Consider the following 18,046-nt stretch of genomic DNA (forward strand, 5'->3'; position numbering starts at 1 on the left):
GCTTCTGTTGACTTTAGTTAAGAACATTCCTCTGCCAGTCACTGCTTAACCACAAATAAAATAAAAATCTGTAGCTGAAAGCTGCTTTATTTTCTATCTGCATAAAAATGTCGAACAAAATAAAACAAAAATCTGAAGCAATTACAGGTTTAAGTGTCTTAGTCATCTAAGTATGTCCATCAACATTGTGTTGATCATCAAAGTGTACATAAGGAAGCTAAAACCCATCAAGGGAGCACATGATATGCGAGAATGAAGGTTGTGACTACTCCTAGTGCTCGCGGCCCATATGCCGCCTCATATGCAACTCGTAAAATTGCATCGCACATGTACACAAATAAAAGGTGGTCCAAAAATGAACGTGGAAGAGTAGCTAGCAGTTGGGGGTTTAGCGTCACACCTGTGATTAGACTACTCCGGGTTTTGGAAGTACAAAAATCTCATCTGACTTTGTATTAACAGCTGAAAGAAGGGGGTGCAAGAAGCTTGAGTTGGCTAATCCCAATGTAAATGTTTGCACGTTTGCAGGTTCAAAAACCACTGGACTTCATGGAACAGGGTATGTGCTTTGTCCCTTAAGTAGGTTTGAGCAACAGACATGATACATTCAGAATCAGTTGTCTCTTCTCTTATTATTATTATTTTTTGTTTGTGTTTTGGTTTCTCTTTGTTGCAAGACAGTAAAATATAAGTTAGGCAGGCAAAGTTACATTTTCAGGGTTTGATTGAAGGACCTATGTACACAGGAAGCTACGCTCAGTCGAACTGTACATCACGACAGACTCACGGAGAGCCACGTTTCAGCGGCTCCTTTAAGAAAACCTTCATGAACCACAGACTTGAACTCTCTCTTGTTACGTCACCGTCAAAACACATGAGCCTATTTACAATATATTGCAACCTCGTGTCTACTGAAACAACTCCGGTGTATCAAAAACTCCATCTCGGAGATTAGTTTTCATGGCAAATCACACAAAAAAGGAGAAAAACAAAACAAAAGACACCCCCCTTTCACATTACAAAGTGTTGAAGTCATTACAAAACTAAAGGGAAAAAGACAAAGTGCACAGTATAAAATCTGTCGTGCGTGTGTTTGAGAATGGGAACGAATTTGGAGCGATGCAGAGAGAGAAATGAGCAGAGAAGCTGTGTTTTCAGGCTTCCACAAACAAAAAGAAAAGTTAACATTAATCGAAATCTTACCCTAAGTGGTCTGTGGTAAGACTCGTATCACATTTCATAAACTCAGACTTATTGTTTTTATTTCCCATCTTTTTGAAAACGTAACGTTCACCACAATATGTCCCAATCTTTGTGTCAGACACCCAGCAACCTTTCCGCTCAGTCCAGCCATCTCAGACCTGCGACTCGAGATCAGCAACTCGGCACCGCTAGAAAGTGATGTCAGCATCTTTTGACATAGTTTAGGACGATGCAAAGATTATATGCAACATGGACACACAAGCCGTGTCTGCAGACTGCTGAGAGCCTTTAAGGCGAGCGTGCCCAGCAGGACGGTTATGTCGGATAAAACTATCTGACCGCTTAGAGTTTAAAAAATAAATAAATAAATGGCTTACAAGGGCACTGCAAATCTACATAAGCCGTAAAAAAAAGAAAAGAAGCCATGCCACATTTACACCCTGTTAGGGCTATTCTGTCTTAAAGGGACATGCGCACAGAGGAGGCAAACGGACCGCTGAGAAAGCAGCAGGGTTGGGAAAAGTCACTTTGCAAAATGTCACTGGCTTTTGATTTCTGATTGCCAATTTGACAACGTAACAGCACACATAAGTTATTATTATTATTTCAACATTTCTGCCAGACTCAGTTCTAACTCTGTAACCTTCATGTTTGAAATTCATTTGCCAATTTTTCCTTTTAAATCATGTGATTTAAAAAAAAAAAAAGTAATACCAGAGTGGCTTATTTGCTGTGTTTTTTTTTTTTTATTACTTCACAAGTAATTCATTGTTCCCAACCCTATAAAGCGGTGAGTGTGGCAGAGCAGTCACATGCACACTACGGGAAATGTTCGGTTAGACACATAAGGACTAACCTTTAGCTCTCTGGCTGCTGGGTACTAAACATCACACAGAATAACAGGCAGCTGTGAGGGGAGGAGACTCACACGTCTAATGAAAGCACCGTTCACGCAGTAAAGTTGCATGTTAGGGCAGAGGTGGCCTTTTTTTTTTCTTTCTTTCCTCATTTTAGGATTGACATTTGATTGACCAGCTTTAGCCTTCCTCTATGTTGAAATAATTAGTCTCTGAACAATCAACAGTGAGCAATATATGATCGATTATGTTTTTTTTCTTCCACAATTGAGAGAGTTCTCTTTTTCTTTTTTCCTTTTTTTTTCTTCTACATGATATAATGTACTGCGCAGAATGGATATGCGCACATACTGGAAGCATAAATGTTGCCGAGGACATGCAAGTTGTTGAGTATACAGCAGAGCAAAAAGCGATGTTTCCCCAATATCAAAGTCTTCTTCATCTTCTCGGAACATCGTCCGTCGCTGAGATTTGAATCATCAAGCGCGTGACTCTTTCTTCGAGTGTGGCTTGTTTCCCAGCAGGGCGTCCATCTCAGTAACGGTTTGAGGGGTCATTTGAGATAAAATCTGAAAGAAGGGGAGGGTGGCATCAGCTTAAAGTGTCATCTGCTGTTTTTTTGGGTGGTTCTTTTTATTGCGCACAAAACATAAAAGCATATTTGAATACAGCACATATTTACCCGGAGGGCACCCAGATTCTCAAGAAGCTGGTCTGTATTAGAAACACCCAGAAGTACTGAGCTGACTCCCTCACTGCGCAGACACCAGGCTGTAAAAAGAGCAAACCAGGAAAACTTTATTGCTGGAGGAATATCAGTTTGTAACCGAAGTAAAGTAGCTGATTTTTTAGACTTCTTTTAAAAAAAATGTTAACAGATTTAACCAGTGGTTGGATTCCATTTGAAAGCCTTAATGCAGACCATACATATACAAAGCACTTAATTAACAAGATCACAGATTATGTAATGTTATTTTCATGCAGGAGACATAGATTTTCAACACTTCTCCCAGAACCGTTACAGCACTTCCTACCTGCGTGTGTACAGTAAGATTAAACATAATGAATCAGTCATTTAAGGAGTGAAAATCATGCAAATACGAATCAATTCAGTCTTAATCTGCAGTCACATGATGCGAAAACAAGCAAAGCTGCATCTCTGTATGTCTGCACTAAAAAATTAAGGCCGTTTGCTCGGATCATACCGATGGCTAACTGTGCAGCAGTGCAGCCCAGTCTGTCTGCCAGTAGATGGAGCTCCTTGATTTTAGCCAGCTGCCTCCGACCCTCCTCACTGTTCACTCGCTCCTTCAGCCACTGGTACCCCTTCATCAGGACCAACATGGAGAAAAGCACTGATTCACACTGTATGCCGATAAAATCAAGAACTATAGTGAGGCTGATGTGGAGCCAGAAGAAGTGGAAGATCAAACTGACCTTCATTGCTGCTCTGGAGCACTCCGGTACACCATCACTGTACTTGCCTGTGATTAAACCACAAGCGAGCGGAGACCAGGTCATCGCTCCAACACCTGACAGAGCGAGGAAAGTGTGAATGAAACTAATGAAACTTAATTAAAAAGAAGAGATAAATGTTGCTGTGGGGTTTTTGGATGCCTGACCGATCTTGTGGTAGAGTTCAGGAAGCTGCACTTCCACTTTGTCCCTCTGGAAATAGTGATACTCTGCCTGCTCGCACACAGGTGGTATCAGGTTGAACTGGCGTGCCACTGAGTATGCCTCCTGGTGCCGCAGAAATGGAAACACAATGCAATGGTAAGTGATCAGCGTTATCTGGAAAAAAGCTGACACTCGTGAATTTGTGAAGAGTAAGACTTTAAGAGTGAGAGCTCAGCACCATGATTTCCATTGCGCTCCAGCGCGAGGTTCCCCAGTACATAGCCATACCCTGGTTTATTACAAACGTCATGGCCCGTACAATCTCTGCAAATCACAGCACACGACATCTCACTTAAATTACATTCATTTGACAACTCTAACGCATCTGATTAAAGCTTATTTCCACAAATAAAACATACTACCATACAAAAACCCTCCATATTTGTGCTACAACAGTAATAAGCGGTTCAAACTGACCTTCCATCGGACTGTTGACATCATTTCTGTTGGCAAAAACGATGTCCACATAATCTAGCTGGAGTCTTGATAGGGATCCTCGTAAACCTGTGAGAAACACGAGTCAATTATTGGACTAAGGGTCATAACTTTAAGGCACAGTGATGTTTTGAGCCACTGCTACACAACAGAGAGTCTAATTACAGTGTCAATAGCTTTGCAGTTATTTGGCAATAAACCAAAGTATCAGGCTGCATTATATTGATCTGGTAATCATGCTCAATGAAGCGTAAGGGAAGGACCAAAGTTATTACATTTTTTCCTGATTGAGACATGAGTGTGTGTTTGGAATTTCATGGAGTTTCATCCAGTAGATCTATAAATACAAACTTCATGCTGGTGCCTAATCTTAGGCCAGATCACTAAAGTGATTTATTTTTTACATTTTAAGTTTACATGGCATCAAAACAGCATTCAGCTCCTCCCAAGATATTAATGATTATCCTCAGTACAGTGTGCTGGTGGAGGGTAAAATGAGTGATTCTGTTTTATGTTCGATTTTCTGCTTCTCAAATGTTCTGGGCAAGCGTCTAACCTTGGGTAAGTCAGCAGTTGGACTTTTTTTTCCTGAGCAAAGTGAAAAATAGTGCATAGAGTCGAAATCTGAGTGTTGACCCTGCACGCGGTGCAAGCCTTAAGAGCTGCACGTAGTTCACTCATTATGCAACGGCCCCAAATCAAAAGCTTCATGACAATGACATAAAAAAGTCATTCAAGTCCAAGGTAAATGGTCATCCTGCGGCCGTGCTGCTTACAAAAGGAACAAAGACCACCACCATATCCTTTAGCTTTTTTAGGATTATTTTTGGAACCGATGAAATGGCTGGAAAACAGCAATCAAGACATGTACCTTCACCTGACCTCTGTATTTTCTTTGACCCAACAAATCTGATGACAGGCCTCTGAAACATCCTACCCATCAACATCTGTACTATAGCTTCAAAGTGAATGCACCTCATATCCCAATAGTGTCCACTGACATCACAGTTAAAAATGAAGTTGTGCTTACTGTGACGTGTAACACGGAGCTGACTGAGTGAGTCAAACAATGCTCACACTAAAAGGTAAAGGGGCCTCCGAATGAATGATAGCAACCACATCATTAGTGGTTGAAGTAACACACAGGAAAACATGCCATACAAAATAAAGATGCAGTGCAACCTAATAAAGCAAGGCTTTCATTTATAGTCTTTAATGTATAATAAGCCTAAAGCTAACGCAGAAGTGCCACAAACTGCAGTTTGTGGCACTTCTGCCTTTTTTTATATATGTAAATCACCACTTCATTTTATATCAAAGTTCTGCCAGCTGTGCGCTAAGTTTCACCTCAGCTAATTTGAGTCATTGAGTGAGAGATCCCCACAGTATCTATGGTGATGTTGTGGTCCAGCTCCAAATGACCCATTTTCTATTTTAAATTGTCAGTTTAAAGTCAAGCTGCAGAAAAATATTTATCCAATGTCTTCTCCTCTCACCGCCAACCAGTTGTGGCAGATGGCTGTCCCTCCCTGAGTCTGTTTCTGCTGAAAGTTTCTTCCTGTTAAATGGTAGTTTTTCCTTCCCACTGTCGCCAAAGCACTTGCTCTGTTCGTCTTCTCCGTATTATTGTAGGGTATTTAACTTTCAAAATAAAATGCCCCAAGGCAACTGATGTGTGATCTGTTGAATTTTCTATAAATATAACTGAACTGAAATTTATTTAAATTGCTTTCAACTGGACCAGAATAACCCCTTATTTGGTTTACACTTTGCAAATACATGAGTAGACTGTACCTTCAATAATGTGCTTTCTGGAGAGTCCTCTCTCTGTCTCTGCCCTGTGAAGTTGTGAAAATACAAATCATTGATCCTCAGTTAAAATGATGAAGAGGCTGGGTTGAAGAAATGTGAAGAGTCTAGTGTTTTAGTCTTATACTTACTGGCCTCCCCAGTAGATTTTTGTCGTAATGACAAAACTTGAACGTCTGGCAAGGACAGGAGTCGTGAGTATTTTGATTGCAGCATAACATTTAAGTTAAGGGAATCAGCTCATCCTAAATCTAATAGTACGGACAGTCTTTCTCTCTTTCTGGTGTTAAAATTAAAACATTTTATTACCAATATGTGTCTCTTAGGCAGCTGGGTGAGTCAGCCACCATCTCTGATCAGGGAATTTAACATTTTTATTCTTTTTAGTCTCTCTGAGGATAAAGCTCTACATTTTTTCCCCAAGTATGGCTTTCCCTTGAGAGAATTTAATGGTGTGCCGCTATCAAAAGTAATAAAAACATGTAGTAATGCATTTCATCTCAGGAAGGGATTATTAGGGATTATTTAAAGTAAATCTGTGATCTGGTCGAGTTAAAAAGGTTTGCATGCCTGTGAGTCAGTTAGGAAGAATGAGTAATCTCACCTCCAACCTTTCTTCTTGATGATGTTCCCTAGAGTAATTTCCGCCCTGTGGAGAAACACATCATTGGTTGTGACGGGCTGAGGCTAATAAACTTTATTTGTATGTAACGTTTAACGAGATAAATAAATGATAAAGACACGCAGACCAAAGAAAACCAGATTAATGTAGAGAAGAAGAATGGAAAACGGCAGACAATAAAAGACGACGTCACATAAAAACAGGTTTAAATTTTTGTATTTGCTGTGAGAGAAATCAGACGATTTAAAAAAAAAAAGTTTAATTGAGGCTCAGGAGAGGAAAGTGAAGTCTGACCTTCCAGAGGCGTACACCTCCGCTGTGTCAAACAGGTTCACTCCGTTCTCATAAGCTACGGTCATCAGGTTCTCCGCCATCTGAGAGAACACAAAAACTGAGACTGAGAGAAGCAGACGGCGGATAAATTCCAATTACCCAGAGGTCGTTCATGAAGGGCACTACTCAGGGAGGATAATACAGACAATATCTCGCCAAGCTACAGCAGTCTTAAGGCCTGTCACACATATTCCTGCGATCGTGAACACTGAGATTTGTTTACAGTGCGCCGAACGGTGTTACACAAAAACCAAACGAGTGAAGGTGTGCGGGAATCGATTTCTCATACAAACACAGAGAGAGAATGCTCACTTCATCAGAGATCTGCGATCCAAATGTCACCCAGGTGCCTGAACAAGGAGAGAGAGGGAGAGACAGACAGACGGATTTTATTTAAGAGTTTGAAGCTGAGCTGAATATTTCCCTGCCTTCATCCCAACTTACCTAACCCGAGACAGGAAACACGTAGGCCCGATTTTCCCAGGTTCCTATAGAAAGGGGAAAAATCAGGAGGTTAGATGAGAAATGCCTGTAAAGCGCACACACACACAAAATGTGTGGGCAGTTGGAATATATCTGGACATACAATCTTCAAACACAGTCAGTAAGATGTACGCATGTGAGTGATGAGCAATCCTCAGTAGGGAGACACTGTGGTTAAGCAGTGATGAGACTAAGAGATACCTAAGTGGAGTTTAAAAAAGATGGCAGCTGCAATGTTACACTGTATTTAACACACATTTTGTCTTATTTGTTTCTACCCAAGCCTCCGAGCCATCTGAAGTAGTTTCGGTTTATTAATAATCACATCCACTCACAACTACATTACAGCGTTATAAACTATTTATTCACGTCTATGAGGGAGCTGGCTCACTGCTTTACTGGACACATCAGGATTTGAAAGCTAAACGTCGCCTTAATATGGCGATGTTGTTGATGAGATCCTGATTATTCTGTAGCAGCATGTAACACAAACCTGGTGTCACATGTAAAACATAAGTACGACACAAAATTAAAAACCGGACACAGATGTAATTTATTTCTATCGTAGTCTCCGACACTTCACTCCTGCACTGCAGCTGCTGAGTGAAAGTCTTTCTCGCCTCTGGTAAAATGACTTCCTCTGTCTAATTATTTCTGAACAATTGACCTTTCATCCCTCGTATGTTAGCAGTTCAGTGTATTACAGTGGGCAGTGAAACACCTGGAGGGGACGGAGCTCAGCGCAGTTAGAGAGTCCTGGCAAAAGCTTCTTTGGTCTGCACCATAAATGGCTCAAAAATGCTCTGTGAGCTAAAGAGGAGTCCATTAACTGACATGCCACATCTGATTATTCAGACAGCTGAATTTTGAAGGGCAGGCGGGGGAGAAGCAGAGAGCTGCATTTCTGACCACAGGAGCATGTACAGCTGAAAATGATGTGGGCTTCATGCTTTGCTCTCCTGTGTGCTCTCCCCCATTCTAATTAGCCGGGGAGCCAGCTGGAGAGCCGGCAGAACTGCAGTGCACCTCGCTGCTCGCCGTCTTTTCATCTCCAGCGCCTCTCCCCTCTCGGCTTGTCTGCCTGCGTCCACCGCGAAACAGCCAAATGCACAAAGACAGACTGTCAGAGCATTTAGACTCAGTCGAACAAGTCCCGCTTTTATTTTCCTGGTCTATTTTCTATTCCCAACCTTATGCTATTTTTAGATTCCTGCATATGTAAGCATTTGTTTCACGATCTTTATGTGTGTGTGTGTGTGTAGTGGGGGCATCAGTCTTTATGTGAGCACTCCATGTGGGTGTGAAATACATATTGTTTGTGTCATTACGTTAAACTGTTAAAAAAGCACACAGGTGGAAGGTCAGGAAAGCTATTTAAAGGGAAATGTGTCTGCGGGGTTTGGATGTAGCTGATTCCTTGTATGGTAAGCTGGCTTTTCTTCGTGGTTCGTCAACCAATGACAGCTCTGTCTGTTCTCTCACGCTGACAGCCACTTTGAACACTGGGAGTAAATTTAAATGAGGCACATGGGAAAAACATATTTCAGAGACTGGGTTATTTCAAATGAGCTACCTGAATATTTTACCATTTGTTTTGTTCGTTTTTGTTGGCTCTTCTTTTTTTGTAGTATCCATCAAATCAGTCCTTTTTTGTCTCAACTTTATTTGGATGAGAATAAAGGGGATTTTATTTATTTTTTGTCAAGCAACATTTGACAAGGTGGGGCCAATAACAGCATCCGGAAAAAATATTCCCTACAGTTTTAATCAGCTTCTAAAGCAAAGCTTGAAACTGATTCAAAATTGCTTTTGAGGTAGCTTCTGTATCTGCACACCGGGAGCAAATAAACGATATGGTTTATACCCAACTTTATTTTTGTTTATTACCTTCTTTTTTATTATTATTTTTAGGGAACTTGAGAAAAACTCATTAGAATTATGCATGATGGCTTTGAGCTGTGAATTAAGGACAATAAAAATCTGTTCCCCAGCTTAGTCACACACCTTCTGTCCATACTTTCCTTTTCACATTGGACCAGGACGGCAAACAGAAGGCTTACGTGTGAGGAAAAAACACATACCACCAAAACATGAGTCAGCATTCGGTGGAGTGTGTCAAGCATCCAGTGGTATACGGCTGTTACGCAAATGTTTTCTTCTCCTTCTTCTGTTAAATGCTCTTCTATCCGATATGCTTGTTAAAGATGAGTGCATGAAGCTGACAGCCTCGTGTTTGGTGAACGCTGCTTGTGAACGCATCATGACAGGGAGCAAATTTGAAACCGGTGTGCATTACTGGGCGAATTCCACAATTGCCGAGCCACATAAAAATCTCATTTTTATGTCTGTGTGTGCGCGTGTGCTTCTGAGCAATAGAGGATGTCACTGTTTCCATGTGTGACAACTGGCCGCCCCCTCCCTTGCGCTCAACTCCGCCGCTCTCTGCAATGCTGCAGTCTGCTAAATTACTATCAGTGAGTCTGGAGAAACACATGCTCTGTCTTTCCTCGCACTATCTCCCTATTGACAGTCTTTTCCCACTATCTCCCGCACGCAGTACACCCAGACGCTCGGCCTATATTTCATCTGAGGCGGATGTGAGGGACGCTGTGCAATAAACGGAAAACATCTATGCTGTGCATGTGTCATTATGGGGAGGGGTTCGATGCTTTCACGTGAATATTCACGCTTGATGGGAATTGCATTGGAACGCAGGCACAGTTCCACATGCATGAATGCACTCTTGAGCAGGGCACACAGATGCTTCTCTATAGCCTTTATAAGTAGGTCTTCCAGTGTTTTCTTCTCTATTTTTTCCATTGCCATAAATCATGATCTCCAAACGAGATGATTGTAGCAACTTGGCTGCCTCGTCCATACATTATTAACGCTGGAGAGAGAGAGACAGAGGAGACACACAGGTGCTCCGTCACGGTTTAGTCAGCATTTTAACCTGTGCTGACATTCACAGTTAGTTTTCACCTGAGACAGGAGGAAGACACTATATACAGATGGTTAGGTGCTAATGGTGGACTTTTTTTCTCCCCCTTCCCTCTGCAGTTGTCATAAAATGCCACACACATGCTGAGCAGGCTCTTCTCCAGAGGGAAGACCTAGATATTAATAACACTCACGTCAGTTTTATGTGTATGCTTAGACACACATTTTCTGAGCACAGAGTGTGGGAAGATGGTGGACTGTCTGTTCTCTTTCAGTAATGCTGCACACACTGTTTTGTGGCTTTAAAGGGTCACTTCACCCAAATTACAGAGAACAGATTTTTCTCACCTGTGCCTGCCTAAATACAATCAATGGAGTGGGCAGAAGTTATGGCACTAAAAAAAACGCCACCACAAACTTTTACTTTGCTTGTCATTCTCAATAATCCAGAGACATGCCAACAGAGCTACATTTTTGGGTTTATATGACAAATGAAACCAAATTAGCCACATGGCCTGGCACTAATCAAAACCCCAGCATCTAAGAGTGTACTAATTATTGATGTAGCTATTTTTAAAAGCATTAGCCTAAACAATGGACCCTTCATGTAAATGTGATTTTTTTTTTAATTCAGCTATATTAAAACAGTTAGGAAATCAGGTCTGTCCTAATTATAAAATACACATGCTGTGCAGGGAGCGAATGGAGAAAAAGGGGCACAAAGACACACACACGCACAATCTCAGCTGCTCTCCTCCAATTCTGCGTATCAGCTGCTGACACTTTATTAGTGGTCCTGACTCTCCCGTTAACTAAAAATGCATGTAATGAAGTGGTGCAGGAAAGAGCTCACACAAGCTGAATTTGACACAATGCGCTGTCATTACTGTTTATTCCAAGTTTGGGAACACACGTGACCTGCGACAAAAAAAAAAAAAACCCAAAAAATGTTCACTCGCCCCAACATGTAATCAAATGTTAATGAAATTCGCTCGCTGAGAAGGTCGTTGCACTCTGCCTCTGTTTCATGTCCGCTGGCAGACGGATAAAGACGAGTATTTGAGGGATGTGGCGCTTTCCGGATCTCATGCCCCCGTGAGTGACAGCGCAGTGAATTCAAAGTGATTGAATGCAATCGCGAGCATGTTTTTGAGTATCGCGCCGTCCTCCGGTTTTCTTTGGTGTTCCTGTTTCCCTGTGATTTAAAACAGCTCAACTACTTTGCCTTAATGAATTTTGCAGTGTATTACACGGCAGGCAAATGAATGCTACCAAGATTTATTTAAATAAATGAATATATTAAAACACTGAAAAGAGTTTCAAATAAAAGTAAGATTTTAAAAGAAGAAAGAGGAATTGATATCATCTAATTAAATGCCTTTTGAGTCTTTTCCAGAGCATGCGGACACTTGTTCATTAGGCTGCCCTCTGCTCTTACATAATAACAACATGCGGCCATGATGGCTCTGCCAGAAGACAATACCAGTCTTTGACTTTGATGAGACAGCCTTACTCCGAGGACGTGATGTGGATTTTCTGGCCGCGATTACGATGCCTCTCAGTTAAGAGTAAGCCGCCAAATGCAGTCAATTATCGACAACTCTGAGCTTCATCAAACAACACTGACACGCAGGTCACTTTGCATTTTGAGAGGATTAAGTTGCCCGCTGCATACACTTAATCAAGTCCCAACAAGCAGCTGCACACATAATAACAGCCTAGATATTGTTCAGATGCACGATATATGCAGTAATTATAACATTAAGCACCGTACAGCGTGCTGTAGTAGTGGGTGGCAGATGAAAATAAGCAGCCACAGTTTAGCAGACAGTAAACAGATCATGGTTTGGATTATGTTTTGGTTGAAATCAAGCAAGTGAACACCCGGCGTTACTTTGCCTAAAACTTCCCAGACCTCAAAGTGAGTCACTAATCTGCCCAGTCAACTGGAACCCCTCCTGAAAATAAATAAATAAATAAATAAATAAATAAATAAATAAATAAATAAATAAATGTCCCAGAGCGACAGAGGGGAGAGCTGAAGGTCAAGGTTTTTGCAGCCCGCAGTCGTGTTCTCCTCCCTGCCACACAGGCCATTTATTTCCCGTGGTTAATCATGACAACAGCGTGAGGTCAAAATCACTACATTATCGCTTCACCTGCCGGTTACGATGAATATTTTAGTCGCTGCTGGGGATTTGTTACACTTCGCTTTGCCTTCGGTGGCACGCGTGTGAACGGCGCGTGGAGTGAAATTAACAAAGCGAGCCGGTGACGCCGCTGTGCCGTCAGAGCGCATAAACGCGGGCGAGATAAGAATCTGAATGCTAAGAAGAGGCACGCGGCGAGAGTAATAACACTCAGGGTAGGTCACCGTCTCGCAGCACTAAATGAGCATGAGATGCGTGTTTAAAGTCGACAGGGCCGCTCGACGCCAAAGCTTCAGCTGCTGCGACTACGCTACTGAGATTTCCACCTTCCGCTCCTCCAGACAACGACACCTCTCTGCATGGCTGAATGTCAGAACACTTCAAATCCTCATGAAAATACATGAAGGCTTTGTTCTCCAGTTTAACATGCGACCTTACCCAGTATCAGGTATTATTATGAACGCTACATCTTCTTTTTCTTGTTTTTCTCTTTATGGTACAGCTGAGGCTTTTGTTTGTCGTCTGCTTTAACTGGAGCAGCATGTCCTAAATGTTTAAAAATGTAGAAACAGCTTGGAAATACATTAGTTTGGCAAAATAATCTGAAATCAGGGAACTTTTGTAGAGCTTAAGATTTTGATCTGTAGCACGAGTACAGCCACATCACTAACAGAGAGCGGTTGCTTTGCACCAAAGCAGATGATAGAGGTCAACTGGTGCACCTAAGGTGACAGAACTTAAAGCTCATTGATTAACAAGGTCTCTATTACTTGATTAATCCTTGCAAAAGCCAAAGTGCAAAAACACCACAGCAATTCCCATCAGGTCACAGACTCTTCATGGAACCAGCAACAGCTCCTCGTCTCCAGTCTTTGGTCTAAGCTGCTGGCTGTGATGTGAAACATCACGTGCAAGTGTCATCAATAGTTTGTTCTCACTCTTCACAATCACATGTCTTTAAGTTTAACTTGAGTTCTTTTAGATACAGTAGAACGGCATTCTTGGGTAATCGCTCCTAAACTCCTTCATGTCTTTCCAGCTGTCCTGAACTTATTTTGATTTTCTCACATCTTGGCTCTTTAACAATAATACTTTGTTTCACAGTTTACTGCATGTCAGTGCTGAATGTTTTATCTGAGTAGGGCTTCCCTATTCACATTCTCCATCTCTCAAGCATGCATTAAGATTTATAGGCATCCGCCACAGACACAGCGTGCCCCGCGGCCATCTGTGAGGAACAGCGGTGGATAGATCTATGGTCTTCTCCAGTATTAATGTAAATCAAATTCCCTTTTCTTTTTTTTAAACTCATACCAAAAAAATGTTTTAAGAAATTCATGATGCTCAGATATACCATATTTTATTCTAACTCATGTGAATTTTAATTTGCACAGACAACTTTGTGAATGATGCTTTTAGATAAATTCTCTTTTGAAATATTTAGGTGCAAACATGACAAAAATGCGATTCCAGAGGAAAGTCGAATCATTTTTGGCGTTGTCTGTGAAATGTGCATTATCTTGTCATATCTTTTAATTCAGTTTTCTCAAACTTGAGTGTATTGTGCCAAATGGAACCTTAAAATGGGCCATCTGGACAGTTTGGTGTTGAAAACAGAAGGTTTAGTTACTTTAAAAATAGACGTTTTGCTGAGTGACAGAACTGACCGCTACAGTCACCTCTCCATCAGCTCGAATGCATACCCTGTGGCCACACTGAACACCCAGCATATTGCACACGCACACGCACACAGACACAAACACACACACAAACCAGAATGCTGCAGTGCACTGTGAGGGAGTAAAAAAGGGCAGCATTTGAAAAGAAAACAGTGAGCTTAAACAAGATCAAAGAAAGAAGATAGAGAGAGTCGCAAAGAAAGACTCTGAGCATCTGTGACCTGCCTGTGAGTGATCAATACTTGGGTTAATGAGACAGAAGGGCCACAAAGATGTGGTCAACGCAAGCAGCAGCATCCAGAACTGGAAATAGAAACCAGCGCTGGAGTGCCAAAAAATGCAGTTCCTCAAATGGCCACTTGAGGCTGCCTACAAGAGTGACTCAATCTCCCACTGCGTTTAAACAGCATTATAGGGCATGTTTACAGCCTGGCACATTGGTCTCCTTAACTCATTTTCACCATCTAAATATATAATATAATATAAGTTCATTTATACTCAACGTTATCACCATTGAGCAGAAGCTGGGAAATGTTTCGTCACCCATCGTGACCTCTTCTGTGTGTTTGTGCCCCCCTGGAACATTTTTAATGCAATCATCTGACAAGTCACAGGACTCACTGTGTGGTTAATGACACCAACAAGAGATCTGTGCTCAGGTGTTTTTTGCAGAGTAATATTCTTTTATTCTATTTCTATGTTACTTAGCAATAATTAGCAGATATCTGTTTCTGCGCGATGCAGTTACACAGTCTCTGGACACACCTTTGTATTCCAGCCATTCATCCAAACGTGGTCAAATCCGGGACTCCACAAACCAGTGGATGACACCACAGTGGCCATGGCCCACTTTTCTATATATCTATATAGTTCACGGGTGGTTTAAAGTGAAGGCAGAAGCCTGCTTCCTTCCTGACCTCTGTGTAATTGTAATAACGGTGTGAAATGAGGAATGTGCGGCCACCACGACGCCGCCACAACCAGACTGTTGTGGTGCAGGTGGTGGAGCTTTGAGCATACTCAGTTAAGGAAAGGACTGATAAGCGACAGCAGTGCTGGCTGATTAGAAAATAAGACAAAAACTAAAGGCAATGCCTGGGGTGTTGCCAATGGCAACTGGAAGTGGCCATATGCTGTATAGACTTATTGTGCTGCTGCACTCCCTATTAGTGACACTTTTCTAGAGACGACAGAACAACTGGAAAAATCCAGCCCAATCATAAAGTCCTGTATGTGTGTGATTCTAAAGGGAAAAAATAGGAGTGGAAATATCCTAGTTTTGTCCTGTGCCTTATTCCCTTTTTAAGCATCTTATTAAGTGGAAACTAAATTGACTGAAGAGAATGGCAGCAATTCAATCAACCTGATTACCAAGAAACCAGGTCGTTAAAACTCTCCTCCTAGTTCTCGAATTTTACAGCCCAAAGATGGAAACACAGTGTGAGCCTGTGGAAGTCTGCAGCCTAATGTTAAAGTGCATGCTTTGTGCTTTCCCCCCCCCCCTTTTTTTTAAAATATTTATGTTTATGTATAAATACGAGCCTCCTTCATGCATGAGCTGTGCATGAACAGCTGTCCTTGTTTAGCTTCAAGCTCTAATCCATCAAAGGTAAACCACAAGTTTGCCAACAAACTAAAAGAGGAAAAACATACATTGCATTCTTGTCTTGTTGTTTATCTGGTTGGATTTCCTTCCTACTTTATGACTCAGACCTGGTGTGTGTGCAGCAGAGATTTTCTGTGCATACGATGGTCTCCTGCAAGGCTATTTTATGAAAGTACATGTGTTTAAAACCTCTAAGAAAAGCCGGGCGTCCTAGTGTGGTTTCAGGAGAAGCTGTTATTGGAGGAAAGCTTTTTTTGTATTATTAATCTGCTGAAATGAGAAAGAGGCTAACGCAAAGTCTGTGGCTAATGCTCCCATATGCATACTGTCTGAAATATTGTGATAGCATTAGGGCTATATAGTATGACTTATGTAAGCATTTTTTTATTTATATCCATAAGCGCTTTTAGGAATAAATGTCATATTTTTGTAATGTCAGAGAAGTCATTGCTCTCACTGAGGTGTTTCTCATCTGGCTAATGGATATGTAGGCAGTCTGCACAGTCTGCTCACTGGTGATATGTTTGGTGACAAGCTAACCTCGAATTCACCTCACATCTCAGCAAAGAGACTGGCAGAACTAGGAATAATGAAGGCCCGGCAAGGCAGGTAGAGCCTCATTGTGAAGAAGAGGCCCAACACCTTGTTTCTGGTGGAGGACTTTCACCTCTGGTGGAGGTCAAAAGGCCACAGTGATCAGAGCGAAATAAAAGCCATCTCTCCAACCAATAAAGCTCCGGCTCCTCGTCTCCCCCAGTCAGGCTCATACTCACCTGTACTTCATATTGGTGTGGCGCCCAATAGCCTCCTTCATGTGGGCGTGACCCTGAGGAGTCTGACGAGACCCAGAACCCTCCCTGGTCTTGACAGAACCTTGAGACATGTAGTTGCCATTGCTCCCTTGTCCACTGCTTCCACCTCCGCTTCCTCCTCCACCACCACCACCACCTCCACTTCCTCCTCCTCCACCGCCACCACCTCCCCCTACTCCGCCACTGCTCCCTCCAGGAGGTGGAGCGGTGCGAAGGCCACAAAGCCGGTCCTCGCTGCGACTTTTGAGGTTGTGCTCAGTGCATGCAAAAGACACCTGCATCCTGGCAGCTGATGTCTGTGTCTCTTATTCTGAGAGTCTGAGTATAGGGTTGGGTTTGTTTTTTGTCTTTTAAACAAGGAGTCACACAAACAGCAATGTCTACAAACTGTTGGTGCTGCTCGACACCGTTTCCCGTCGTGCTGTTGTGGCAGCGCCGTGATGCTCATACAAAAGGGCTCAGACAGGGCAGGTCAAAGATTTTGGCTCAGAGTTGGAGGGAGCAGGCAAGAGTCCAGCCTCTAAACATGACACACACAGAGTTACCGTCTGCTCAGTCTCCTGTCTGGTGATGCAAACCTGGCAAAAAGGCTCTCGGAGTTTTCACACTCACACGATGCATCAGGGCTGCCCTCCAAAAATCATCAGGGAGCTTGTGTGCTCGCAGCAGTCCTCAGACGAATTTGGGGATGTGGCAGTTCTTGGGAAGCCCCCCCACCCTCCCACCCCAATAAAATCTCAGTGCAATAGATGCCCTCCCTGGAGAGTGGCTTCGTCCGACATAACATGCACGGGCTCTGTATGGCTTATGTAGGGTGATAAAGCACTTGCCAGCTTGCTGTTTTCTCTTCAGCTGAGGTTTGTTGAGACTGTCTTGAGCTGAGGAGCTCCGGAACGTGCCGCAGCAATGACACAACCACAGCTACAGGCATCCTCACACCTCGCGTCGAAATCACTCATATTTCTCCCCCACCTTTTATTTTACTGTCGCAAGGTGGGTGAGCAAAAGGGAAAAAAAAAAAAAAAAAAAAAAGATCGGGCTCAATAGCTCGAATTTACATCGCCGAGGAGAAAAGTCAGATCGGGGGTAAAGACACTCAAACCCCACCAATGCATCATCACCAAGCGGCTTCACGCAGCATCCAATTGATGCAACAGCGATGGAGAAAGAAGAAGAAGGGGGGAAAAAAACCCAACAAAATCAGCAAGCACGGAGCCGGTTCATCTTTAGCTTCAGTGTGAGAAGTTGTTCACATACCGGCAGCAGCGGTAACTGTGCACGTCTCCCGTTGTTCGCCAGGATCTCAGGGTGCGCGGATTTGGGGGAAAAATGCCGGCATACTGGCCCCAAAATCAGCTGCAGCAGACATTTCAAACGCTCGGTGCCGCCTCTCGGCTCTCCAGCATCATTTGGAGACCGCCCCCCCCTCCTTTTTTT

The 18,046-nt window shown here is 42.6% G+C and overlaps 1 protein-coding gene across 1 annotated transcript; it reads right to left on the bottom strand.

The window, feature by feature from the left end:
• Positions 1-71: 71 nt before the first annotated feature.
• On the bottom strand, positions 72-17,331 carry LOC146700057 (voltage-gated potassium channel subunit beta-2). The gene is made up of 14 exons (XM_085470087.1): positions 16,571-17,331; positions 7,384-7,427; positions 7,252-7,289; positions 6,901-6,980; positions 6,589-6,633; positions 6,116-6,160; positions 5,970-6,013; positions 4,158-4,244; positions 3,919-4,004; positions 3,683-3,803; positions 3,498-3,592; positions 3,266-3,386; positions 2,743-2,831; positions 72-2,629 (listed from the first exon to the last, which is right to left on the bottom strand). The coding sequence occupies exons 1-14, from the start codon at positions 16,888-16,890 to the stop codon at positions 2,540-2,542; spliced, it is 1,305 nt and encodes a 434-aa protein (XP_085326213.1). The 5' UTR covers positions 16,891-17,331; the 3' UTR covers positions 72-2,539.
• Between the last annotated feature and the right edge of the window lie 715 nt (positions 17,332-18,046).

The sequence above is a fragment of the Copadichromis virginalis genome, linkage group LG10 (assembly GCF_057382275.1).
Source record: "Copadichromis virginalis isolate Kocher_CV1m ecotype Utaka linkage group LG10, C_Virginalis_male_GT1.1, whole genome shotgun sequence".
NCBI classification, from domain to species: Eukaryota; Metazoa; Chordata; class Actinopteri; order Cichliformes; family Cichlidae; genus Copadichromis; species Copadichromis virginalis.